Below are 26,170 nucleotides of genomic sequence, written 5' to 3' on the forward strand. Positions count from 1 at the left end.
AACGACAACATCGCACTCAGTCGTCTCACCCATCTCGTCCTGTATGAGCCTGGCGACGTCGTTCCTGCTGATCTGCTGCAGGCTCGAGATGAGCACGTCGATGCAATATCGCGTCGCCCCGTTGCTCTCGCGCCAGTCTCGTAGCAGCGCCACGCCGGGGCTAGTCTCCTCCACGAAGCGGCTCAGCTCTTTGTCCGTGTAGCCTGCGAGGCGTTGGTATACGGAGAGAATCGTACACTTGTTTAGAAGAAAGATGGGAAAGAAAGTGAAGAGGGAAATAGACGCGTGCAAAAAAATGGGGGGGGGGTGCTGGGTGCTATAGTCTATACAATAGGCCACTGCCACACAAAAAGTTCAGTAAGGCCTTCACTTATTTTCTGTATTCACACTAATCATGTCGCCTTTCAAGCACTGATTGTTCAGACAAAGGTCTGTCTTCGCCATTCCCCCTTCCTCTGGTGCAGGGTAGCAAACCGGATGCTCCATTTTCTGGTTAACCTCCCGGCCTTTCCCTCATTTTACTCTCTCTCTCTCTCTACACTTGTCACTCTGTTGTTGCATGGCCACAGCATCTACTTCACGGCAGCCGCAAGCTTCCGTTCATGCTTGATTTATAGCATGATGACCCAGCGTGCGGTATGAACATGTTTGGTATGATTACGGCGTCAGCCTTTTCGTATTCCAGCAGGAAACCACACCTGCAGTGGCCTGCTGTGTGCTCTAGGTAAGTATGATTCCGTCTGCACGTAACACGCACACACACACAACTGGCGACAAAAGATACCGGGACGTATAAGATCCGAGAAATGTCATTATCAGAGTTTGGTTTTGACGTGGAATACGCACGTATTGTACTATAGGTACGCACTTACCGAGTCTCTTGGCGAGGGCGAGCCAGTCGCGTCCGGTGTTTCCGGACTCGAGCAACTTGGCGGCGTCCCTCAGCCACGGGGGCTCCTCCCAGGGTCCAAAGCGCTCCTCCCAGCCGAAGGCCGAGAACCCCAGCGGTGGCTGGTCCGTGTCCCACACTGCGGTGGCGCTCGATGCGCGGCGCAGTCCTGCGCCTGCGAGAAAGGCGCATTGAAGGCAAAAAAGTATATTTATTTGAAGAGCTAAATGACACACGGACACACACAGGGGAACGGACTGCAAACAAGACAACTGTCAGTCATGCGAGTTTGGTTGCCCTCTTTTCGTGATCTCATTCTCGCGTGGTACCTGTCCTTGTGTTGCTTCAAGCTCAAACAATTTTCCTTCAAGAAGCCGTGAACCAACTGACCCAAGAAAAGATTTTTGGAGGCGCAGTTCGTTCACTCCTTCGAACGTGCACGCACGAACTCTGGTATGCTCCGGTACCGGAGTTCGTATGCTCCGGTATGTACTCCCGTACGCTAATTATAATGTATAATAATACCGGCGTGACATGGTGCACTACTGATCACGATTAAGTCTGACCGGGATCAAATTTCGGCGCAGTGATTGGCTCCATTTTGCAGTTTTGCGTAGAGGAGCCATTCACAATAAAAGAATCCCATTCCGATAAGGCCCGATCCCGACCAAAAGGGACCATGCGACACCGATATAAGCCGAGAAGTGTATTTCGGCTGAGCTGGTTATAGCCGACACAAGACATTCTTGCGCTATAAAGCAAACAAGGGAACTATCACTGATGCTTATTTGCCTGTCTTCTTCCTGTGATCTCATTTCTAAATGAGTTAGTGGAACTTAGCCCTATTTCAGTGTGCCTTTTTTCTTCCTATGCTATGGTTTTCTTGCTTTTGCTAATGTTTGTTATGTCAATACAAGGACAACATTAACCATCAGGTGTATTTAGATCCATTAGTTTTCCTCGGCTTTTTCGCTGTCGGCTGTTCTTTTTTCCCCTCTCTCATACTTTAGAGATTCGAAGCTACTATAACAGATATCTAATAAAAGGGGGTGCCAATTACGCCGTGAGATGCGAAGGCCGCGTCTGCGAGAGTTTTTGGAAGGTCTGAAGGTTTACGTTCTCTCGTGCAGCTATCCGCGATGACAGCTCTCAATCCTGTCGCAACCCCTCACTCTCCTCGTGCGGTGACGGCTGGTAGCAATCGGCTTGTACGCGTGCGCTTACGTCACTCTACACAATGAAGCACATGTGATCAATCGGCTTACGTGTGTAGAAAACCTTGTTCATACTGCTGTAGACATGTTGGTTGACGGCTTGCTTTATTCGATACGGAATCGCGTGACGAAGGAACATATCGTCACCTTAAAATATCGTTATTAGCCTCGAGCGGCCGTAGTTGGAAAAAAAAAAACGAAGCACTGTCAGTGCTTCTGAAATGAACATCAAAAACAGGGACTCCAGGTTGTTCGAACAGCGTCGGTGGCGACCATACATGAGATAACCTGCCTAACTGCTTCTTTGACGAGCTCTGTACCTTGACGGTGCTGTCTACACAGCGCCGGACCTACGTTGCAGGCAAAATCACGTGAATCCACGCTCTGACGTCACACAGGCGCGTATCGCAGCGCCGCCATAAGTCTCACAGCAGATCAATAGCTGTCTATTTTAAATCGAATGGTAGTACACGTCTCAAAGAGCGTTATCCTTTTTACAGATACTTAATGATCAGATGCCGAGGCCTTATACTCAACTGTATCCCCTCATTCCGTGGAAGGATGCGTAAGGGAAGTGCCGTCTCACGAACTCTGTCTGGACCCGCCGGTAGTCGCAGTACACCACCTGCGTGAGGGACGCCGTTGTTGGACGTGTCGGCAAAACTTGGTGATGGGCAGGGCTTAACGATAAATGGTAAAGTCTCAATATAACCACGATATAGACACCATCGTACTGTATTGCAGTAGCACGGATAATTGGGCTAGTTGGCGTTGATTCGTTTTTTTTTTTGTCGTTTCCATCGTTAGTTTGCACGAAAACTATACATCACACCACCAGAGCGCTGACAGAGGCTTTTCACATCCGAACATCTAAATATGTAAGCACCCCCTCCTTCACTTTAACAGACAACGAATTTTGACATCTCATCGGTACTCTGAGAATCTAATCTCAAGGCACGTGTGCTTTTTGTAGCCTCATGTGTGTATTTTTTTTCACCTTTGTGCTGTTTCACTATGCCTGTCATGTGACAGAAATAATATATATTTGTTTTTCTTTCTCATAATTAAACTTTAGGCGTGAGTAGGCACTCATGGTGTTAACTTGTCCTCCTTGTCTCCGTGTTTGTGTGCCTACCTTTCCAGTCTTAAAATGAATCCTTTTGCATCTTCAGACGATGACCTTCAGTCGTTCTGCCAAAAAGCTAAAATTACTGTTCTCTTTAGCCCCGCCGTGGTGGTCTAGTGGCTAAGGTACTCGGCTGCTGATCCGCAGGTCGCGGGTTCGAATCCCGACTGCGGCGGCTGCATTTCCGATGGAGGCGGAAATGTTGTAGGCCCGTGTGCTCAGATTTGGGTGCACGATGTGAACCCAGGGTGGTCTAAATTTCCGGAGCCCTCCACTACGGCGACTCTCATAATTATATGGTGGTTTTGGGACGTTAAACCCCACATATCAATCAATCAATATTGTTCTCTTTAACCTTTACCTGAGGTGCTTGAACGCTATAACGTATTTTGTCTCATTGTTTGTAATTCTGTGCTTTGTCGCTCCTTTGTTCTGCGCTGCCTCACTGTTAGATCAGTGTATGGGTGACAAGGCCTTGTTCAGGCAGATAAGATTACCAGCCGTCTCGGATTTTATTTTGCTGAACTGTCCCGACTCTTTATGCAGCTTTCCACGCCAACCCCATCGGGGCAGCCATGTGTGCCGCATTTTTTTCCGGTCTGTCTAGTTAGGAACTTCACTCAACTACTCGCGTCAGTGTACAGAACACGAAGTTCGCACGAACTGCACGCACGAAATGACGCTGCGGTGGGCGAAGGGTTTCTACTTTCACGTGAACTGTGACAAGCTTTTGCGAGTACCTTCTCCAACAAGAAGAAGTGTTGCTCGTAGCCCGCTGAAGTACCGCTTCACTGCAAGATGCCGCAACAGTGAGGGAACAATGAATTTGCCTGCAAGATACTGCCATAAATAAAATTAATTTCGCCGACTTCTCTTCACGTCAATGTGTAGCCCCCCCCCTCCCCCGTCTTAAATCTCCTCCATTCAAGAGTTGGCAGTCCTACAGGCAGATAATGTTCTGCCGTTTTAGCCTTGCTTTCCGAGACGCACTCCGTGTCTGAAAATCTTTGAAATAAACAAAAAAATAACGAATACATTCGTAATGTGCGATGCGCAAAAAAAAACGGGTACACAGAGCACCGGAAGAAAATGACTCAGCAAAAGGACTTCCCAACCCCCCCCCCTTCCGGCTACGCTACATATAGGAATGTTGAGGCAGTATTGGCCAAGCATTTCAATACTGGTATCTGGGGCTGTATGGGCTCATACCACGACTTGATACTAGAGCGTAACGTTGTTGGAGGCACATGAAATTTTGACCATCTAAAGTTCTGCACCGTGCACTTACACACTCACCCAAGAGGTAGAGATCTTGCGCTTTGGACTCACTCGGACTCAAACTTACCAAAATTTCCCTGAGCCGGACTCGTTCAGAATCAGACACGCGGCTCGATGTGAGTCTGAGTTAGCCCTGTTGAGTCGCCTCACGAGTGAGTTCACCCACCCATGAATCCTACTAATTTTTCCGGGCGCGTCTGGTAATTTTGTTCATTCTGGGAATGAAGTGTTTTCTTCGATTGAATATTGACTTTCTTAGCAGGAAAACAAAACAAAATTGGTTATTTTTTCAGCTGGTGTAATCAAGGGCGTTTTCTTCCTTCCAAATTACGTGCACAGAATCAACCAACCGATCAATTAGTCAATCAATCTTCGTGTACTTATATTTGTTTCATGTTGAGACTATGTAAATTTAGTTTCTATTGCATTTATTTGCATGACTTATTGCACGTTCTTGACAGTGATGTTCCATTTTACTTGTACATATTTCACACATTTTCTGAATGGAGGTCCCCCTTCCGGCAAGTTGATCTGGGACCTCCTTCTGTATACTTATGAAAGAATGTATGCTTTATGTGAAAGTAAATAAACTGAATCAATCAATCAATCAATCCATAAATCCGAACTCTAAGATATGTTTGCAAATGCTATAAGTATTAGGAGTTGCTCAGGACCATATTACACGGGGCCTCTCGCATTTCGCCTCCATCAATATGCGATCGCCGCAGTAGGGTCTGAAGCAGAGACCTTCGGACCAGCAGCCGAACATGGAGCGTTTTGCTTGCCTGAAACTACATCTTGCTACACTATCGGTGTCACAGTTAACGATATATGAGCGTTGTGATTTCTTTCTGTATACCTTTCTGTGAAGGCACTCGTCGAGCGGCAGGAAGTGCAGGCAGTTCTGGTCCTGACAGTCCTTGGATGAGTGGAGCGAGCACGGCAACGACTTGCAGGGACAGCTGACGAAGCACTTGAAGCACAGCCGGTTGTACCACAACTCCCGGAGGGCCTCCATCTCGGCCTCGATCAGGTGAACCACCTGCGCGACGGAGTCACTATATAATGATGAAGTCGACGCTTTCCCTACAGTGTTTCTTTCTTTAACACGAAAGTGTTTTATGCCGGGGTCCACCACGGCTCCGCCGACGTGCTTCCGTCACGGATATGACGTTGTAAAATAGATAAAAAGCAGATTGCAAAGAAAAAGAAAACGAAAGGAAAGATTTTGTTGTGCGTCGTTGAAACAGCAATCTCTCGATTTGCAGCGCGTGGCGCTAGCCACTAAGCCACGCAACGAACGTTGCCGAAGACGCTAAAGGCAAGACCTTTATATACACCATATTCCGTTTGGCGGTCTTCAGAGCTCCGAAACTTCAGCGCGTTTTCGTTATCGCTGGCGAGATGGCGCGATGGACTCGCGTTGGGAGCGTTCTAAAGGCTGTTGCGTCCACGGAACGCTGATTTGATTGATATGTGGGGTTTAACGTCCCAAAAGCACCATATGATTATGAGAGACGCCGTAGTGGAGGGCTCCGGAAATTTCGACCACCTGGGGTTTTTTCAACGTGCACCCAAACCTGAGCACACGGGCCTACAACATTTCCGCCTCCATCGGAAATGCAGCCGCCGCAGCCGGGATCGCTGCCCCTACGGAGCATGGTCTCTCCTGAGCGCGCGCTTATCATCTCAGATTCGTAATTCAGGAGAGGACAAAGGTCAGTTCACTCGCTGCCGCGGCCGCGTTTACAAAAGGAGTGCGCTGCTGCCACACTACGAAGTAAGAATTCTGACAGTCGTTCTCGTTTCTCCTGTATATACTTGTGCGTCTGTTTCGTGCGTCTATCTTTCCGATCGAACAGCGCGCCCTAAGTGTCGAGCTGTTACAGTTGTTAGTGCGCGCGCCTGTCGTGTGTATGCTAATTTGGTCCTAGCTCCCTGCTTGTGGTGTCTTTTTCAAGTTTCGAGCTACTTGCCGTTATTCAAGTCACATTGCGATTTGTTGCTGTTGCTGAAACAATGCACAATAAACGCCCAACTACCTCTGTAAAGACAGGTTTCACTTTCGTGTTAAACCTATTCCTAGATAAGGGGATCAGCCACCGTCTCCCAATCTACTTTTCTGTCTATCTGTCGTGGGCCGATTTATTGTGAAAAGCAGCGACGACATGACAGTCGGGGTAGCGCCGGTCTGACGGGAACGCAGATCTTGTGCATAGCAACAACCGCAGAAACTCGTTGTCTTCCTATTCCTTACTACACATTTTTATTTTCCTATTCCTTTCCTTGTGAATCGCTACTGAGATGTCCTACTTTGCTGGTGACAGTTACGGGTTCCCTTTAACGCGATAGCTTTAAAGAGCTCGTGTTGCAGAAAACCCGCCGCTGGTGTTGGCGCCGTTGGTTGTGAGCGAAAAATTCTGTGTGCGTCTGTGACCGAAAAATCAAGTTACCGAGATAGCCATGGGAGGCCGCTACTTGTCCACGCGTGCGCGCGCGATCACACTGAAAAAGCCGCGCATTTGAAGAAAAAAAAATGTGCCCGAGGTCACGAAGCGCGGTACTTTCTTTGCCCTGCCACCCCATCATGCTTAGCTTCCAGCGCTTTCTTCGGGACGAAAGAAGACTTACTGCGATTGCAGCATGCGACAAACCTTTGTAACTCCACTCGCACTGGACGGATTTTTGAAATTTTTGCGGCGTTGCATTCGTGAGGCAATAAGCTCTTCTAGTGAACTCATTCGATGGTTACTCGAAAAAGTGTTTGAGGAACCCTTTGATGCATTTCGTTCGACAGGTGTCACGACGAAAACGAGCCCATCCGGCGATAATAGCGCGCGTTGGTCCAATCTACCGGGTGCGTGTTTGTGTGCGTGCACGTGTATGTAACAAAACATATGAATAAGTATGCACTTAGTGGTTGAAGGGTGCACTAGGGGGCCGGATTTCGCTATCGCGTTCAACTCCTAAATGCGAAGCTTAAGGGTCCCCCAATTTATATATTCATTTCTCGGTTTAAAATCACTATACATTGAGAAGGTGATACGTAAGAGACTCAATTACGCCGTCGCGTTCTACTCTTGAAGCCGGTGTTTAAGCGCCTTCCAAATTTTCTTTATAGGTGGCAACCCTGTATAGTTTACTTTGAATTCCGTTCGTTGAAGTGTCTTGTGGCTTTACCGCTACACGCTTAAAGCTGCGGGGAAGCCACAGCTCAGGGGCAAATTTCAGCGTGTGCTCCACCACTTATCGCGCACTCCCCCTGCTGAACCTAGTACGCTGTGAAACGCGGCACACGACAACGTTCGTGATTTGTCGTGCGAATTTTCCCAACATCAAGCAATCCAGGATACAGAACTTGGACCTCTGGATTTCGGGAGTTTTCTCTACTACGTTAAGTATGATGGCTAGCAAAGCCATAACGCATTTTTTGACAGCGCAGAAATTGCTTGGATATTTGCCTTGCGAGTATACAAATGAGAACTAACAGAGTCCTTATTATGTGTCTAATCTCATTAATAGTGTGACTAGCAAAAAAAAAAACGTGCGCCCTTCAATTTACATATCTTTCCTTCATTACGAGTATAGTGTAATCCGCAGTCATGCAGCTTGAAACATTAAAAGCACGTTAACCACATGCGTTGTGAAGCTTCTACTGACTAGAGTCTCAAATTGTTGTAAAATTCTGTTTTTCCCCTCATAGATGTGTAGTGTTCTCCAAACTTATGAGGACGTCTGTACGTGTTTACCTTTTCGCAGATGCTCGGTTGAGGAATGCCGCCCATCCAGTTTTCCATCGTGCTCGTTCTCTGTATGACAACCTGCGATGATGTGAAATTTAGAAATTTGGCGCAGGCCTTGTACTCGAGCGCACACAAGTAGTTATTTCTCTCTTAAAGGCTGGCTGATTGACATGACCTGAATAAGGTATTGTACGGTTTATTGGTTTACTGGTATAGCTGGCCTTACGTGCCCCCGTATCGTATACTTTCGATGCCTAGATTTTAGGTCCATTTGAAAGCTTGCTCACTGATATTGGTTAACACATTTTTTCCGGTTGGAAACTATAGGCGAAAATAATTGATTTAACGTTTTTTTCCTAAGATGCCGCGTTTAGCAACCGTGCCGCGAACTATAGGTGGTGATGTTTAGCGTGTCCGCCAGCGGGCACGTCAACCTTGCCAGTCGTCGCCTCTGAACGCGCTTGCGACGAACGACACCGGCAGCGAACTATTTTCCCGGGTGGGGCACGTTTCGGCGCCTTTGCGAAAGGGGGATGTAAAGGAGACGTGGCGGAAGAAGCAAATGAGCAGTGCAGGAAAGCATGCATCCCGCTTCAGCCGTGGGGACAAGTGAAGTCACGGTCATCTATGCGTAGTTGCTAACAATAATAGTTGTTGGGATTTTACGTCTAGAACCACTATATCATAATGAGAGACTCCGTAGTTGAGGGCTCTGAAAATTTCCACCACCTGTGCTTCTTCAGCGTGCACCTTAAACGAGCCTCGATCATTTTTGCCTCCATCGAAAATGCAGCAGCCATGGCAGGGATTCGAACCCGCGACCTGTAGGTCAGCAGTTGAGAACCGCAATCACGAGACTGCGGCGACGGGGTTAGGCGCAACTGCTAGCGCGCTCACATCCACCAGAAACGCAGCCATCTGTTCAAAAGTATCTGAAATGAACTCTGTCGTAACAGTCGCGCCTTCCTAGTGAAATTTGAATGTTCCCGTAATTTTTTTCTTTGCTTTGCGTGTTTTCGTTCAGTATCCCTGGGTGCCAGAACGACACACTGATCACGAAACATGACGTGTAATTGGAGGCCACTGGCGAAAATTCGGCAGCGTGAGGCTCCCTAAAGCGTACATTTTAAACCTGCGGGCGTACGAGAGATGAACCAACACGAAAGAGCAAGGGCCGAAAGTCGCCGTTGCTTGCAGGCGTCCCATATTGGGAAACCAAGCGGCAACAAAGATAAATGATCGGATCCGTCGACCTCATCTGCATATATTGCAAGGTACTTTAACTATCATCATAATCATCTTGACTACACCCACTGCAGTACAAATGCCTCTCCCGTGTTCCTCCAACTAAGTCGCTCCTCCACTTGCCGTGGTTTTTTTTTATTGATATGATATATAAGGAGGCTTGCCGTGGTAACGTTCTGCTTCCTCTTCCCGGGCTTGCCTTCTCTTGGAATCCACACTAGTTACTTTTGGTGAACAGCGGTTGTATTGCATTACCATCCATAGTGGTCTAGTGAATAGGCTGACCCAAAGGTCGCGAGATCGAATCCCGGAGGCGAAAGTGCTTGGGGCCCGTGTGCTTAAATTCAGGTGCACGATAAGATAACCGAGGTGGTCCAAATTTGCGGATCCCTCAACCACGGCGCCTCTCGTAACGATATCGTAGTTTGGGGACGTAAAACTCCGACAATTATTCCATTACTATGATTCCGAGTGGTTACCTTGCCAATGCGCTGCGTGCCCTGCCCGTGTCCTATGCTATATAAACCCACCTGAATCCTTCCGCGGTTCTGGCTTGGCGGCGACTGGTGCAGCTTGAGCAGCAGGTCGTTGTCGCGGTCCAGGGGAATGGTGGCGAACCCCGTGGCGAAGGTCGCCTCGCGCCAGTCGCACCAGCGCAGCAGGCGCACCACCAGGCGCGTGAAGAATCCCACTGCGAAACGATGTTCAATCAGTCGATCAATCAAGCCTTTATGAGAAGCATGTGAACTCCAGCTTGTTGGTACACGTTCAGAGTACTGCACTCTGTCCCGTTTCTTTTGTCTCTTCCTTGCTGTTATTGCGCTGATTTTTTTTTACTACAATCATTTATGGTTGTGCCTTTAACAAACGACCTAGTACTGTCTGAGAAAGAATTGAGCATTCGGGCAGTATTTCTGCGACTCAACTATGATCGTGATCCGGCCTGCTATAGCGTTCCCTTTCTTGAAAACCTGTCTCTCATCGATATCCCATTAAGAATGCTGCGTCACTCCGATAGCGCGCACGCCGTTCGTGACCGGGGAAATTCTGGGATCGTGGCGAGGTGACAAGGAAAGTGCTGGAGGTTGACGGCGATTGCAGCTGTGTGGCAGAAATACTGTCCAATATACTCGCACGGCCGCCGGATGAAAGAGCGCATGCGCTGTTTCATCAAGCGGCCGTGATGCTCGGTTGTTGTGAAATGCATGGGCACCGCCAGGACGAGGACAATGAAGTGGATGCAGAAATGAGCAAGCACGCGCCCATTAGTGGGACTGGCCTCGCGGTGTAGACGTGGTGTTGCACGCCCCGCGTGGGCATAACAATAAATGAAGAAGGAATAACGTTGGCTTATCTCGGCTGTGCCAGGATATACAAACCGTGAGGTATGGACGGACGGACGGACAGATAGATGGATGGACAGACTAGCAAGCGAGCTCACGTGAGTCAAGTTCCAGCCCACTAGTGACATGCCCCTCCAGGCCTAAGGTCCCTAGGGACCTTATCCAGGCCCTCTCCGGCGCGCCAACTGTGCGCCGTGTGACGTCACTGCTCCTTGGACATGCGCATCGCGGCTCTGCATAAGCCACGAAAAAGTGCTCAACCTCGGCCAGTGTAGCTTATGCTACAAAAGAACAGGCCACGTTTTTCAGTTGGTTGTGCCAAGATGCCGAGAAACCGACCAACCAACCGACCAGACGAAGCGAGGACCTCGAGCAGAGAGGATGCGTTACCCAAAGTGAGCGTAAACTTTCGGGAGGGCTACACCTGTCGGAGTTGTATCGTAGGATGTCAACGACCAAGAGACCTCGCATACGGCACGTCTTCTGTTCCTGGCGCCAACCATACAGACGCAGAAGACCCGGACAGGAATCCTCTGTCGCGTCGAAGGAGTCAGCGGGGGACAACGCCACGACAGCATCGTCCCATTACAAACTGTGAGTGGTTCATTGCCTGAACTATTTTGTAGAGACAACTTGGGCGTTTATCTTGTGTACTTTCTGCTATGTATCTTGGTCATTTGTCCGAGTGTATGTTTGTGTGCCGTGCCGTGGGGTCCTCTTCCTGGCTATGCTAACCAGCGTTCCTGAGACACATAACTAAGCAAGATCCCCGAACCAATTTCACAACAGCGGTTTTAAGGGGCGAAGCGCCTTAAGAGGCGAAGCGTCTTAACGCGCAGGCAAGTTCCGCCTTGTAGTAGCCACCGCTAGTACTGAGAGCACTCACTGGATGGCGCTGGGGTGCTCACACGTACTTGAATTGTTCACTAGATGGTGCTGCGGTGCTCACTCCACTTCGATGCGTGCTCTCGTGTGATAAAAGGCCGCGTTCGCTCTTTCGTTAAAATGCGTTCGCTCTTGGCGGGCTTCCTCTTTCGCCGGCAGTCTGTGTGCTTCGAATATGAGCGACGAAGACAAAGCGGTGGAGGGCTCGAAAAATGGCTGCAGCGAAAGATTGTGGAATTGGTTGCAGGATAATAATTTTCGCTGCCATAACTCTGGACAAGTTACCTTTCTACGCGGGATAAGCTCATCAACATTAGACCTAACATTTTCTTGTGGCCAGTTTATGATTTCATCGTGGGAAACGTTTGATAATGGGACGAGTAGTGATCATGTACCAATTACCTATGAAATAATGCTACCACAACTTACCTCTGCTATCCGGCAACAACGGTTCACCAACTATAAAATTTATAAAACTGTTTTAAACTCAGCGCTCTCGTCATTGAGAGGACGCGTCGGACAGCAATGAGCTGCTTCAGTCGTAGCGTGTCTAAGTGACTCTATCCAGCCGGCAGAGTTTTCTGTTAAGTACGGCAGCACACCGTCAAATTCAGCTTGGTGGAATGAAGATTGTACGCTTGCGTATAGGCGACGTAAAGCTGCTTGGAAACGTTTACGCCACAACCATACTCCAAAAAATTGGGTTGACTATAAGTTCCACGCAGCGCTGTTTAAACGTACAGTTGCAATAGCTAAAGATAAACACAATTCTGACTTACATTCGCGTTTATCAAAACCCGATAAAAGATCTGCCCTGTACAGGTTTCTACGGAACAAAAAATCGACGAAGGTACCAGCATATTCGCATTCAGTAGTGCTGTCTCCTAAAGAGACAACAGATTTGTTAGAGGGCATCGCGAAAGGACTTGAAGCGCGTTTCGCTTCGTCATGCTTGAGACCTGTGACATTCAAAAGCGCAACCTCGGACTTTCGGGAAGTCACTATGGCTGAACTGGCAGATGTGATACTAACTGTAAAGCAAGCAGCTCCCGGTCCAGACCAGATTACAAACTCTATGATTAAATTGATATTTAATTCCCATCCCGAGGAGCTTTTGAATATTGTTAACTGCTCCTTACAGCACACATGGATTCCAAGCGCATGGAAAGTTGCTAAAGTTGTGTTGCTGCGAAAAAATCCAAGCCTCGGATATGTCCTGGATAACATTCGGCCAATTTCGCTTACTTCAAACCTAATTAAAATAATTGAAAGAATTCTTCATAGAAGGCTCAGTGAATTCATCGCTCGTCAGGACATTCTTTCACCAAGGCAAGTAGGATTTAGACAGGGGTGCTCTATATGGTCGGCTCATGTTGATTTGGAAAGCCGAATCCGCCTTGCAAAAGTATCTGGTGAGCTTTCTGCATTAGTCACGTTAGATATCGCAAAAGCCTACGATAGTGTGGAATACAGTACATTAATTTCAAGATTAGTGGACTGTGAGGTTCCCAAGTACATTATATCTTGGGTTCAGGAGTTTCTCATTGAGAGACAATTCTTTTGTTGCCACGAGGGAATTACTTCTGCCTCATATAAGCAAACAAGAGGTGTTCCGCAAGGATCAGTCCTGTCACCTCTTTTATTTAATATATTATTATCATCTATTCCCGTTCATAAAAATGTTCCTCATTATGTCTACGCCGATGATATTGCTTTTTTCTCGTCATCCCGAGATATCAATATTTTATATCAAATCTTGCAGTCATATTTGAGTGAGCTTGAGGTATGGCTTGGCGGGCTGTCTTTTTTACTTAATGTTAGTAAATGTGCTCTGCTTGTATTCCATCTATCCGTTCCCGTATTTCTTTCACTGCATTATCGAAATGATCCGATTCCACAAGTAACAGCGCTAAAATATCTTGGTATTGTTTACGTGGACAATTTAAATTGGCAGCAACAAATAGAATCAAACACCCGTAAAGCAGAAAGCGCCGTAGGATTGCTCCGCCGGTTTTGCAATAAGAATTCAGGGATGCGCAGGGATACGTTACTGATGATATACAAACTTTACGTACGCCCAATTCTGGAGTTTGGCTGCGTTCTGTTTTCTGGAAGTGCTGAGTACAAATTAAGACCACTTATATTGCTAGAAAGGCAAGCTCTGCGGCTGTGTCTCGGACTACCTAGGTGTGTAGCGAATAGCGTGCTTTATTTGGAAGATAGAATTATTCCACTTGATGCTAGATTTCGACAGCTTACTGTGCAAACATTTTTAAAACTTTACGATGCACCCCTCTTCTGTTCTCAGACAGTGTTCATCAAACATCCAGTTTCTTTCAGCGCCCGTGGTCTCGTTATCAAAGACCCCAAGTCATTTTCGTCGAGTCTCTGTTATCAAATCTTCACGTTTCCCTCCGGCTTTTAACTCCCCAAACCCAATGCTCGGTGCCAGTTGACTTAATTTTCGATAATTTTCGATGACTTAATTTTCGATGACTTAATTTTGATGACTTAATTTTCGGTGCCAAGTTACTTCCAAAGCATGTTCTGGAGGGCCTCCTTCAAGACCATCTAAGTCATTTTCCTAAATACGTAGTAATTTCGACGGACGCAACGCAAAATCTTCAGAAGGCTGGAGTAGGTATTTTTTCTCATCAGCTTAATTGGTCTTTTGCGCTCCGATTGCCTGACTTCACACCAATTTATCTCGCAGAATTCCTGGCTATTACATTGGCTCTTCGAAAACTAAATTATCAGCAATCAAAAGCTATTATTATTTCGGATGCTTTGTCTGTATGTACACATCTAACGTCCGCAAAGAAGTCTCCTCTTCTCAGGATATTTTGGTCTCTCGTACCGCATAGCCTATCAGAAGTTCGGTTTATTTGGGTCCCCGGGCATGCTGGAATCGAACTAAATGAAATTGCTGATTCGCTCGCTTCGGCATCTTTAAATTTCCCTGTGGTGCCAGTAGCTCCACAGTTTCCTTTTATTACTGCCGAACGATTCAAACGCCTGTTAATCTTAAAAATGAACGAAACGTCGCTTCTACAATCTGAAGAATTTCGGCACTTGCAATTCACATGGAACACCGCAAAATGCCTTTCCCGTCAATGTGAGGTGACCCTCACAAGCTTTCGCTGTAGAATTCCTCTGTTAAATTTTTATCTCAACAAATCAGGATTTTCATTAACTAACCTATGTGTAGTTTGCAATGAACCGGAAACAATAGATCACTTTCTTCTCACATGCCGCCGCTTCGCCTCACTGCGCCGAATAATTCTTGAAAGACCGATTGGTATGCTCGGATTGCCAGTCAATACATCCACCGTATTATCGTTTGGAGCCAGTCAGTTGGGTGTGGGCCACAGTGCTATTCTGTCAGCGCTACATAAATTCATTCAGGCAACCGGAAGGATACGCTGCTAGTGGTACTGCCAGATATATCCAATTCTTTCTTCCCCTTCCTCATTCTTGTTAATTCGTTTTATATATTCTGTTTTATCGTATTCTTCTACAATTTTATCACGTTTTTTTTCAAAGGAACATTATTATTGTTTCTATCTAATTTCTCTTTATTTTTTTAGCAAGTGTTATAAAAATTATCTATCATGAGGTACAGTGTGGCCAATCCCCCATGTGGGTATGAGCCAAAATCTTCTAGGAGACAAGACAAGACAAGGCTGCAGCGTGTGCTCGCCATATCTACATGATGGTCGACTGGGCAAGATTTACGGATGATTCACGGTTTACCGATGCACCTCCGGAGCTTCGCCCACTCATCATCATTCACTCCGTGGATATTCTGCGATTTTTTTTTCTTGGAGTGTAGATCTGACGGTGCGCTTATAGAGTAACACGTATAACAAAATGAAAAACTCTCTTATCTGGAACGACGGAGCGTCGGGCTCGAAGCTGCACGAACGACATCTGCAGCCGTAAATACCTCATGCACGTCCGAGCATGCGGGCGCCAACGACGTGCCTGAATTGCACTTTCTATCCTTGTTTATTATCGTGATTGAAACAGACGCTTTGGCCATCGGATGCGCTCTGAACGGTCTAATGCGAAAAAGTCAGTTTTGCCAAAAGGGTGAAGCAATGAATGCGATAGCAACATATTCGAATGTTTTACGAAGCAAGGCTATCATTTTTTAGGAGCAATCATAATTGTAGTAAACATGCGCTTGCTAAGTAGCCCAGTTTTTTGTTGCGCGGCCACAGTAGATGACCACAACAAGGCTCGCGCGCAGTGACGACGATGATGTGTCGCCGCTGGTGGCAGTTTGATATTTGTAGAGCACATGTATATATGTGTTCAGGCCCTCCCTCGGGTGTGCGCGGAATGATGGTAATGCAAGACCCACATGACGAAATGTATTACTTATTTATTGACGTGCAGGAATAAAAGGAAGCAAATATAATATTTAATTAAAGAAACACCGGGGAATATAAATAATACGAAGTAAGGCCGGTAAGCAACTAATTTAGATCTGATCTCACGTAACTCTTCAAAACGCTGGTGTAAGAAAACTTGCCCCCACCCCTACCCCCGGGTACATTATGACACCGTTTTTTTTTTGTGTTGAGAGCGCAGCCCATGGAAGCTCCCGCCTGCCGTGGGGACACAAGCCGGACGCCAATTGTTGCCGCGATAGCGCGCAACCATGCCTCCCCTCCCCCTCTTATTTTCTTGTTCGCTCACGATACAAGCGCGCGCGCAGACGACCCGGGCCGGAAAAGCGATGTTCGCTAGCACATCCTTCCCCGTATATATATATATATATATATATATATATATATATATATATATGTATATACACGTCAATGATGGCGATGACAGCGGCGGCAATAAACAGGCGACACTTATGAAAAGAATTTTTTGTAGCGCGATGCAAAATGCGTAAATAGTAAGGGATAGATTTTCCCCTTTCCATATAAGGCGTGGATCCGGGTCTATAGCCAGGGAGTAGCACACCGAACCCGCCCGCTCCCCCATCCCCCCCGCTACGAATTTTTTTGACCATGACATAAAGAAGTAAAAATGGCCATCTCAAGGAATGCCCCCCTCCCCCTAAAAAAAAAGAATTTGTGGCTTTGCCCGTGGTGCGTTGCTGTTTTCTGTAATTTTTTATAACGCGGATATTGTGGACATACGTATCTCCACTGCAGCTTAGAAATGCCCACAGTAAAGCCACATTATTTTAGTCAGCTTGAACAAGGCAAGCACTATGAATAACACACTCGTTCATACCTGGCAGCAGACCTGCGAAGTCGATGAAGAACACGAGGGCGTCGCTGCTTGGGGAGTTTCCCAAGGTCATTGACTTTGTTTGTAGCGAGTTCGCGAGCCAAGGGACGACACAGAAGGCTTCCTCTTCGTCTTCAAGAGCCATTTCCTGAAAAAGAAAACGTGAATAAATAAATAAATTTTGGCAGAACTAGGGGCGAATCCAGCCACACATTTTAGGTGGTTCTGAAGAAGTAACATTTGGCGAAGTGGTCGTTCTCATGACTTTTTGTTTTTACTAGCACAAAAAACCATTTATTGCATAAATACTGTTGATGTGTGCTCACAGTGGTTACGCTCATTTGCCATAATTGAAATAGAAGGTGGATTATACATGCACTGAAGTGAGGGGGTGGGGGTACTGACAGAGATTTGGGGAGGGGCGATCGCCCCTAGCACCCCCTCCCTCTGGATCCGCCACTGGGCAGAACTGATTTAGATTATTTTCAATGTGTCACGTATGCGAAAGCGTATAGGCAATGGTCTCAAGTTGACCTCAGTTACTGGACTTGTCGCAAAATTTGAAATACCGGCAGGGTCGGAACACTGAAGAAGGTTGCAGGTGGGCGGCGAACAAATATTCAGCTAGCGTGGTCACTTCAAAGATCATATCTTACACTTACAGTGACAACGTCACACCAGGTAAGGAAGCAGGCGATGTGATCAGCACAGCTTAGCAAAGGCAGCTATTAGCATCCGTTATAAGTACTGATAGCTTAGCTCGGTAGAAAAGCCATTGTGCGTTGCTGTAGAAACACATTGTCACTGGCCAGCGCTTACCGACGGGATTCGTTCGTAGTGCGCCACTAAGATGTCCAGGGAGCTTAGGACAGCCACCAGTGTTTCCAGCTGGTCCGTCGAGTGACTCCACAGTGACCTGAGTTGCTTGTAACTTATGCGGTAGCAGGCCGGCTCCTTTTTTCCCTTGGGGACATCCTCCCAGCATGTCTGCTTCTGAAATAACAAATGAACCAGAAGATGGTCCAAGTACTGCGAAATGGAATGCCATAGGTTTTTATCTGCCACAACTACGTGATTATGAGGCACACTTTGATGGGAAACTCAATTAATATCCACCACCTGGTGTTCTTTAGCGTGCATTTATATATAAGTACACGGGTGTTTGACCATGTCGACTCCTTTAATTCCATTTACTTTGTTTATCATACTCTTTGGGCGTGCTACTTAACTGCATTGATAACCGCCGAGTACCGTCTGCAGCCATTTGGAGTTCATTTTCGAGAGCTTCAACTACACAGCATGTTGCAGTGGCAAAGCGGACACTGTATTGCTCTTGTAAGCACGAGGTCGCGGGTTCACACGCTATTTAAATGGTTATAAGTCGTTTCGCCAGTGTGAACGTCGCGATTGAAATGATCGCCCCTCCATGGTCAACAGTGCGATTTAGCTAGTTGCAACATATTCATCTTGAAGCTTTTGCACAAGTGCAAAGGGGCAAAGATGAGAAACACACGGACGGAAGCAATCTGCAGCACGTGATTACAAGTTGTGCCAAATGCTCTGTTTAAATTTTTTTACTAGATTGCGCAGATCTGAGAGTTTTCAAGTGAGCGTTTCAAGAGAGAGCGAGAAAACATTCATTGAATTGAGCTTGTGAGGGAAGATGGGAGGGTTCCTTAATCCAGGAACCCTCTGGCCTGGACAGCCCGCCGAGCTCGAGCGACGAGTTGACGCTGCCCGACGAGGTTGATCGTTTCAAAAAAATAATAATAATAAACCAGTTATTGGATTGTGACAGTCCGTGTGTTTCTCGTCTTCGTGCCCGAGTGCCTGAGCGAAAACTTCGACTCCATGGTCGGCCAACTAGTGTTAGTCGCGGTTTTTATGGTGCCTTAAGACACTTTCGCTGTAAAAAAGGTAGACAGTGCTTCATAAACACTTCGTTCGCGTCTGCGTAAACAGGACTTGAACGGGGCAGACTCGCCTGCGGCGCCGAGCCGACGAGCTTGTAGAGGGCGTCGAGGAACCACTGCGGCCTGAGGATGACGATGCCGTCCCAGCGGCTGTCGAGAACTCCGACGCCCGTGCCCCGGTGCTGGCAGCCGAAGCACACGAGCTTGCCCTGCTGGTGAAGGAAGTGGATGACCGAGTGGAATCCGTCCTCATTCTCGATTCCTTCCTGGCGGCAGATCTCTTCCAACTGCGTGGCGGGAACAGAAAAAATGCGTAGATTAGTAGCGGTAGTATACTGTGAGCTTGTTTGTGTGTCTTTTTCGCTTCTTAATAGCGTAGCAAAGAACGGAAATACATAGACTTCGTCAGATGTTTCTTTTCCAGTGTGTTCTCGTTCTTTGCTGCGCTGGTTCAAAGTGAATTTGTATAGATTTCTATAGCAAGTTTTCTATGCAGAGGAAGCTGTGACCACATCATTTGCAATGTTACTAACGCCTGATCACTCTAATTGGTATCTATAGTTCTTCTTTTCGTGACCTTCACCTGCAATACCAAGACGCAATGCACTACCAGTGTCTTTCTTTTAAATGGTATACTCACTAAAGTGGTAACCACTACGGTGTAATCGCTAGTTAAGTGGCAATCACTAGCACGCAATGGACGCTGTTCTACCGAAATAACCGTGGCTGCTGACCCGCAGGTCGCGGGATCGAATCCCGGCTGCGGTGGCTGCATTTCCTATGGAGGCGAAAATGTAGGCCCGTGGGCTCAGATTTGGGTGCACGTTAAAGAACCCCAGGCGGTCGAAATTTCCGGAGCCCTCCACTACGTCGTTTCTCATAATCATATGGTGGTTTAGGGACGTTAAACCCCATATCAATCAATCAGCCGAAATAACCGTACTTGAGTCCGATTTGCTTGCGGGTCCCGATTGTTTCCAGACAAGCAGAATAATGTTACCATCTGGCCCGCCGCATAACTGCGTGCGACCAGAACATCAGTACACTATTGCCGTTGATGTCATAGGACAATGGTTCATGCCTTTTGCAGGGAATCGGCCGTGTAGCTTCTTTAATGTTGTGCTGGTTCATTAAGGTAACGCTGGTTTTCATTAAGGTTGTGCCCAAAGAAATGAGCCCTCTAAAATTCCTTTCCTTCATTCAAAGACAAATAGCGATGACCGCAATGGTGGCTACATGGTTAGAGCGTGCGCTTCCACTGCGCGAGGTACCGGGCTCGATTCCCAGCGCAGACCGGGAACCCACCGGTTTTTCCTATTGGGCAGAGGAGTACACAGACCTGGCGCTCGATTGTTTCTGGGTACTCGGAAGGTAGCTCCATAAAGTTCTGCGAAGGCCCCTGGGCGTACCTTAATCCACCACAGCCTAGGGGAAATAGTTGAGCATCCGCCGCTGCTGTGGGAGGCATAGAATTTCTGCCGCCAGGCATCTACTGGCTAAATAGGTACAAGCTCACTTGTGGCCTGGTGCTCGGCAGAACGTAGTTCATACTCATAGTCGCTTGAAAAGGGCACCCACCATGTGGGAAATTGACGGCACGGGCCCGCCAGACCTGAAATTAAGGTCACCCTTTCTTTTTTTGTGATAGACAGACAGAAAATGCGGCGTGAGAACTTACGTTGAACTTGTTAGTCTTGTAGAACGTGGTTCAGAGTTCGTCCCAAACGTGTACGCGTGCGTACCTGGTAGAGGCTGGCGAAGTACACGCCGTTCTCGAGCAGTCTGGCGAGCGCCCTCTCGAATGCGAGCCACCTGAGCGGCACCTCGTGACCCACGCAGTCCATGCGTGCCGCCACGTGCTCCACCTTGCGGCGCAGGGCTTCCAGGGCCTCCTCGGGGTCGTCGTAGTCGCCGCTGGACTCTGTCGGCGCCAACGGTGGCTGCAGCGGCGGGGTCGACAGGGGCGACTGCTCCGCTCCGCAGCAGTCGACGGCGAAGTACATGGGCAGCACGTGGCGACCGTACGCCTTGTTGCGCAGGGTTTCCCGCAGCTGCGTGAACTTCTCGGAGATCTGTGGACGCGGAAGAGGAGAACGAAACACACGATATTGTTCTCTCCGACGTGTTAATCCAGGCGCAATGTTCGAAACACGAACTGCAGAACACAGACGGGGTTCTTCACGTTTCAAGCATTGCTCAAGATTTGACATGTTTAGCAACCGTAGACGAAGTAACAAGGTCTTGTAGATCACAATATCACTACGAGGCGTGCATATCGACATCGCTACCAGCGTTGACGACAGACTAGTTGGTTCTGGGGAATGCTCTGAAACATTGTGTTGGTTAACACACAGTGTAACGATACTGATTGTTGGTCTTGTTAGTAGTTGGCTTGTGCTTGTCGTTGAGTTTACTCTCTGTGTGTGTTATTTGCGGCCAAATCATGTCAGTAACACACAGTGTCCGGATAAGAAGACATGCACGGCGTTGTGTGTCTGTTTCTATCCTGTCTATGTACTTATTGCCCGGTTCAGTGTTTTACGCCGCACGTGGAGTCTCAAGGGTGTGTGGATGGTGGTGCATTTAGCTACTGCCGCTTTTACGGTTTCGCGAGATACGCATAAAACCTTACGTGCTGATATCATTTGAAACGTGGACGACTGGCCTTACACTCACCCTAAAGCGTCCTAGGAGACATGTTCAGACAATACTATACGCAAGGTGGAAACGTTTAGTACATGTTGTTTGCTTTTAGTTTTTCTGAGTGTCCAAATGCGTTACATGGTAAAGAAACCGCTTCGCTGAAGTCATGGGGGCTATTACATAACAAAAGTGGTATAATATATCTGTACATAGCCTGAAATATACTGCAGGATGCAGTTTTTGCATGTGTGATTCTGTGTCAGGTGCCCAAATTTGGGCTTAAGTGTCTTCTATAATGCCAAATCTTTAAGCGTGTTTCTTAGAAAGGCTGTAATGGCAGCATGTTCGACGCGCACACTGGTAAAATATCAATCGATGTCCTCCTTATAACGAAGTTACAATGATGTCGGAACATCATAATAACGAAGTCGCACCCTAACACGAAAATGGCCTGGAAATGACAATCGCCTGTGACACGAATATTCGTCGTAAGAGTATAACCGCCATGCTGTATTAATGGCAGTTCAAACTGTTCTTCACTTATTTCGTTACAACATATCTTTCGTTATATTCGTGCTAACTATATCGAAGTTTGAAAACTTTACTCGCCGCGTTGTTTCGGGCCTGGGTGCTTCCTCGTAACCTGGAGCGGTGCGTGCCCACGAGGATGACGGTGGGCAGGAGTTGGGACGTGTCCACGTCCTCGATGTCCTTGACCGCGCCGTAGTCGCCGTCCTGGTGCGTCCTCGCGGCCGACACGTGGATGGACGTGAGCCACTGGTGGACGTAGTCGATAGTCGACAGCGGCTGACCGGGGTCCTCCATCTGGAGTGTGTGCCGGCGGCTTTGTATGAGGTGCGTGAATACCCCAATATCCAGTAATTTATCCTAAATGTTACGCGATGAAGGAATGACAAATATTTCCTCATCGCCTCCAGTAGTCCCGTAATGGCTGCAGCGGCGTGAAAAAAGTCACACGCCTCAAAAAAGAATCGATGAATGCGACAGCAACAAATTGGAACGTTATATACGAAACATCCGAAGCAATAACAATAATAAGCATATATAAACATCCTGGAAGAAATCTACAGGGGATCAACTGCTACCATAGTGCTTCATAAAGAAAGCAACAGAATACCAATCAAGAAGGGTGTAGGGCAGGGGGATACAATCTCCCCAATGCTATTTACCACGTGCTTACAGGAGGTTTTCAGTGGCCTAGAATGGGAGTAGTTAGGCATAAGAGTTAATGAAGAGTACCTTAGTAACCTGCGCATCGCCGATGACATTGCATTGCTGAATAACTCAGGGGACGGATTGCAACTAATGATAACGGAGTTAGACAAGGAGAGCAGAAAGGTGGGTCTTAAAATGAAGCTGCAGAAAACGAAAGTAATGTACAACAACCTCGGAAGAGAGCAGCGCTTCGAGATAGGTAATAGTGCACTTGAAGTTGTAAAAGACTATGTCTACTTAGGACAGGTAATAACCGTGGAGCCAAACCACTAGATTGAAGTAACGAGAAGAATAAGAATGTGGTGGCACGCATTTGGCAAGCACTCTCAAATCATGACAGGTAGATTGCCACTATCCCTCAAGAGGAACAGCTGCATCTTGCCGGTACTTAGCTACGGAGGAGAAGAGACTTGCAAAGAGGGTTCAGCGTAAATTGAGGATGATGCAGCGAGCAATAGAAAAAAAATGGTAGGTGTAACCTTAAGAAACCAGAAGAGAGCAGAGTGGATTAGGGAACAAACCAGGGTTAAGGATATCATCGTTAATGTTGGGCTTTTGCGCGAAACTGGACGCTTCATCAATATATATACTTTACGGTATAGTGTAAATTTATAGCACTGCTTACGCCACGTGTCTGGTCCGGGACGTGGATTGGCTCGCTCAGGTCTCTGGTGAGGTCGAACAGGAGTAGGTAGATGCCGTGAGTAGAGTAGAATGCCTGCAAAGTGATTTATTATAGTTTATTATCGCGTGTTGTTATTTTCTCTACTACTTTCGTATGTGCGCTGCTGTCAGGCAAATATTATTTGAGATTGACAATTGCTTTTCATTGATGCACACATCGACGCAGGCAGTCGAGCAGAAACCACGCAGTAACCTACTAGCTTGACATAGGACTAATTCATTTCTCGTTTAATTTTTGTGTTGGTTTTACTGAGAGGCAACATTGTTTTCATAGTGTGTTAATTTCCAATTACGCGGGAAGTGTTTGCTGCAGTACTCACTCGTCTAGCCACTGACTTCCATGAATGAGGCAAAAAGTCTGCCGTTATAGCTTTAGCATGCTAATTTTGGTCGCCATCAAATGGCGCGCAGTGCATTGCGCCTAAAAGCAGCCTGATGCGCTGCTGCTTCTAGGCGTATGTGAACGTGCATTCGACGTTGAGTCTAAATAAATAGCATGGGAAGCGTGTAGCAATGTACACTCCAAGGTAAGGACTGCGAAGTCAGATGTCCTTGGTTTTCATCAATGCGCGGTTGCCAAAGTGTACTTCTCAGTGTGCGCGTCGATAAATCGAGTTCTGTAGAAAGTGCAGACATTCGCCAAATATCTTGGGTGAAGATCGTGCCCAACTATATTTCAGTTTTCGCAGTAGCTTCTTTTCAGCGCATTTGTCAAGGCCTCGCAGGCCGACTGTGGTTGGTCGAAAATTGTTCACACTTAATCTGAGAGACTTCTTAAAAATGAGTTACTCGTATTTTGTGTAAAAGTCGTTAGAAAACGAGTACGTTACTGTTATTATCCGTCACGTTTGTCCTCTTGTGGCAGTCCAAAACATTTTATAGATTACGCAGAAGACTAGCTTTGTCTGATGATAATTTGAAGGAGGGGGGCATATATATGCTCAGACATTTCGCAAGTGCTATTGCATGACATGCCTTTTTCACGAGTCCCCATGTGTTGTTCATTAATGGTTTAGGTCCACCCAGTCCGCGGTCGTTGAGATGCGGCGGTTTGTGAACAGTGCACAGAATGGGTTAGGTCGTAATACGTAACCGTATTATTCCGACGTTTGTGACGCACGTGTCGCTTTTGTAATGCGCACCCTACAGGTGTCATTATTCCCGTTGTTGAATCTAGTCCTGGCATTTCAGATTGCTTAACCTAACCCGGTATGTCATTACCACCAAAGGCGAGCGTCGTTTTTGATGTTTAATCTTCGAAGTGTCGTCTCTTTCCAAATACGTGTTCAGTAGACTGGATACAATAACATTACAATAAATGATACAAAACGTTATAACAGTCAAGTCTATGGGAAACATACACCCACCCTCCACTTCGCAGTCCATCCCCGCGGACCCCTCGCTAGCCTTCATTGGTCCAGTTTCCCCAACCCTGGCAGTCCAGCTTAGGTGCTCGTTGGTAAGTCGGCGTTGCCGCTGTGGATGGTACCGCTCTCCTGGGCGCTCCGTTCTCGCCACTCGTCTCCGCGAAAGAGCAGGCCTGCTTCTTCCACTCGGCAAACTCCGCCAGGTCCGCGCTCTCGATGAGCCGATGCGGGAGACCGGCGTCCAGACCGACGCACGTCTTACCCGTACGACCGCACACGGTTATCCCGCGAAGCTTCAGCGCGAACGCCGAGTTGCGGAAGCCCTGCGGAAGCATGTCGTAGAGGTAGGCCGCCCGCTCGCGCACGTCGTCAAGGCCCCGCCCGAAGGACTCGCCGTGAACGAGAGGTCTGAGGGACTCGCGCTTGACCGGAGATCGCCGTCCCTGGTGGAAGGACCGGTCCGTCAGGCTTGTGCGGGGTTCGTCTTGGGGCATGGCGTGGTAGCGCTCGGCGATGTAGGACAGCAGGGCCAGGGCGAACTGGAAGCTGAGCACGCCGGACAACAGCAGAACGTACTCGAGGCTGTCCTGGCCTTCGAAGAACTGCTGTTTTCGGTGCCACGGCTGGCGACGGTGCATCTGGTTCCGGCGAGTCGTGCGCCTTGCGGAGAACGGCGCGTCACGTGCACTAGCCGAAGCGGGAGTATTCTTCTTTCTCCTCGTTCACATACCGGGTCGGCCGAGTAGGAGTGTATTGCCCCTTCGTATAGAACTATATATACTTATATATAAACGTCTATACTATATATACATCTATACGAACTTCTATATGAAGGGGCAACATTTTCAGATGTTGTAGGTAAATAGTACATTAATGTGAGTGGCCCACTATAATGAATAAAATATTAAGGAAGTACCCCATTGGCGATGACTGCGAAAATGCTCAGCTATGGACCCTTGCCCACTACACAGAGCTGTGCCGCAAGACCTCGTGGCACTTGCGATGGCTTCGCTGATGTGATACTGTTCTGATGCAGCAAACACGGTGTGTTACGCGTTCGCTGAAACTTTTGTCACTGTCCGCGGTCGCGCCAGTATAGTTTCCCGTTACTTCGCCGAAAAAACAAACAAAAATATGGTATTTGACAATCGGTGAAAAAAAATTGCTGTTTCGTCAGATAATGACGTATGGCCAGCGTCAAAAGTATAGAGACCACTAGATCTGAGAAAACTTGAATTTATCAGCAATATGTAACTGGGGGGAGAGGGAGGGGGGGCATTTGTTCGAAGTTCAAAGCGCAAGTGTGCAACTTTTGGAACGGGTCATAAATTAGCGTTCAAGGATGTCTGTCGAT

At 47.5% G+C, this 26,170-nt stretch overlaps 1 protein-coding gene across 1 annotated transcript in view; it reads right to left on the reverse strand.

Annotated features, from left to right (window-relative positions):
* LOC142774896 (uncharacterized) overlaps window positions 1–26,170 on the reverse strand; it is a 63,275-nt gene that overhangs the window by 24,869 nt on the left and 12,236 nt on the right. Inside the window, exons 7-18 of the mRNA XM_075876041.1 lie at window positions 24,939–25,454; window positions 23,391–23,483; window positions 22,139–22,354; window positions 20,629–20,958; window positions 18,958–19,173; window positions 17,793–17,966; window positions 16,977–17,121; window positions 10,026–10,186; window positions 5,367–5,549; window positions 2,641–2,728; window positions 873–1,064; window positions 30–203 (exon numbers count right to left, since the gene is read on the reverse strand). Coding sequence (XP_075732156.1) covers window positions 30–203; window positions 873–1,064; window positions 2,641–2,728; window positions 5,367–5,549; window positions 10,026–10,186; window positions 16,977–17,121; window positions 17,793–17,966; window positions 18,958–19,173; window positions 20,629–20,958; window positions 22,139–22,354; window positions 23,391–23,483; window positions 24,939–25,454 — 2,488 coding nt within the window. The remainder of the gene's footprint in view (window positions 1–29; window positions 204–872; window positions 1,065–2,640; window positions 2,729–5,366; window positions 5,550–10,025; window positions 10,187–16,976; window positions 17,122–17,792; window positions 17,967–18,957; window positions 19,174–20,628; window positions 20,959–22,138; window positions 22,355–23,390; window positions 23,484–24,938; window positions 25,455–26,170) is intronic.

Source organism: Rhipicephalus microplus, chromosome 10 (genome assembly GCF_043290135.1).
Source record: "Rhipicephalus microplus isolate Deutch F79 chromosome 10, USDA_Rmic, whole genome shotgun sequence".
Classification (NCBI taxonomy): Eukaryota; Metazoa; Arthropoda; class Arachnida; order Ixodida; family Ixodidae; genus Rhipicephalus; species Rhipicephalus microplus.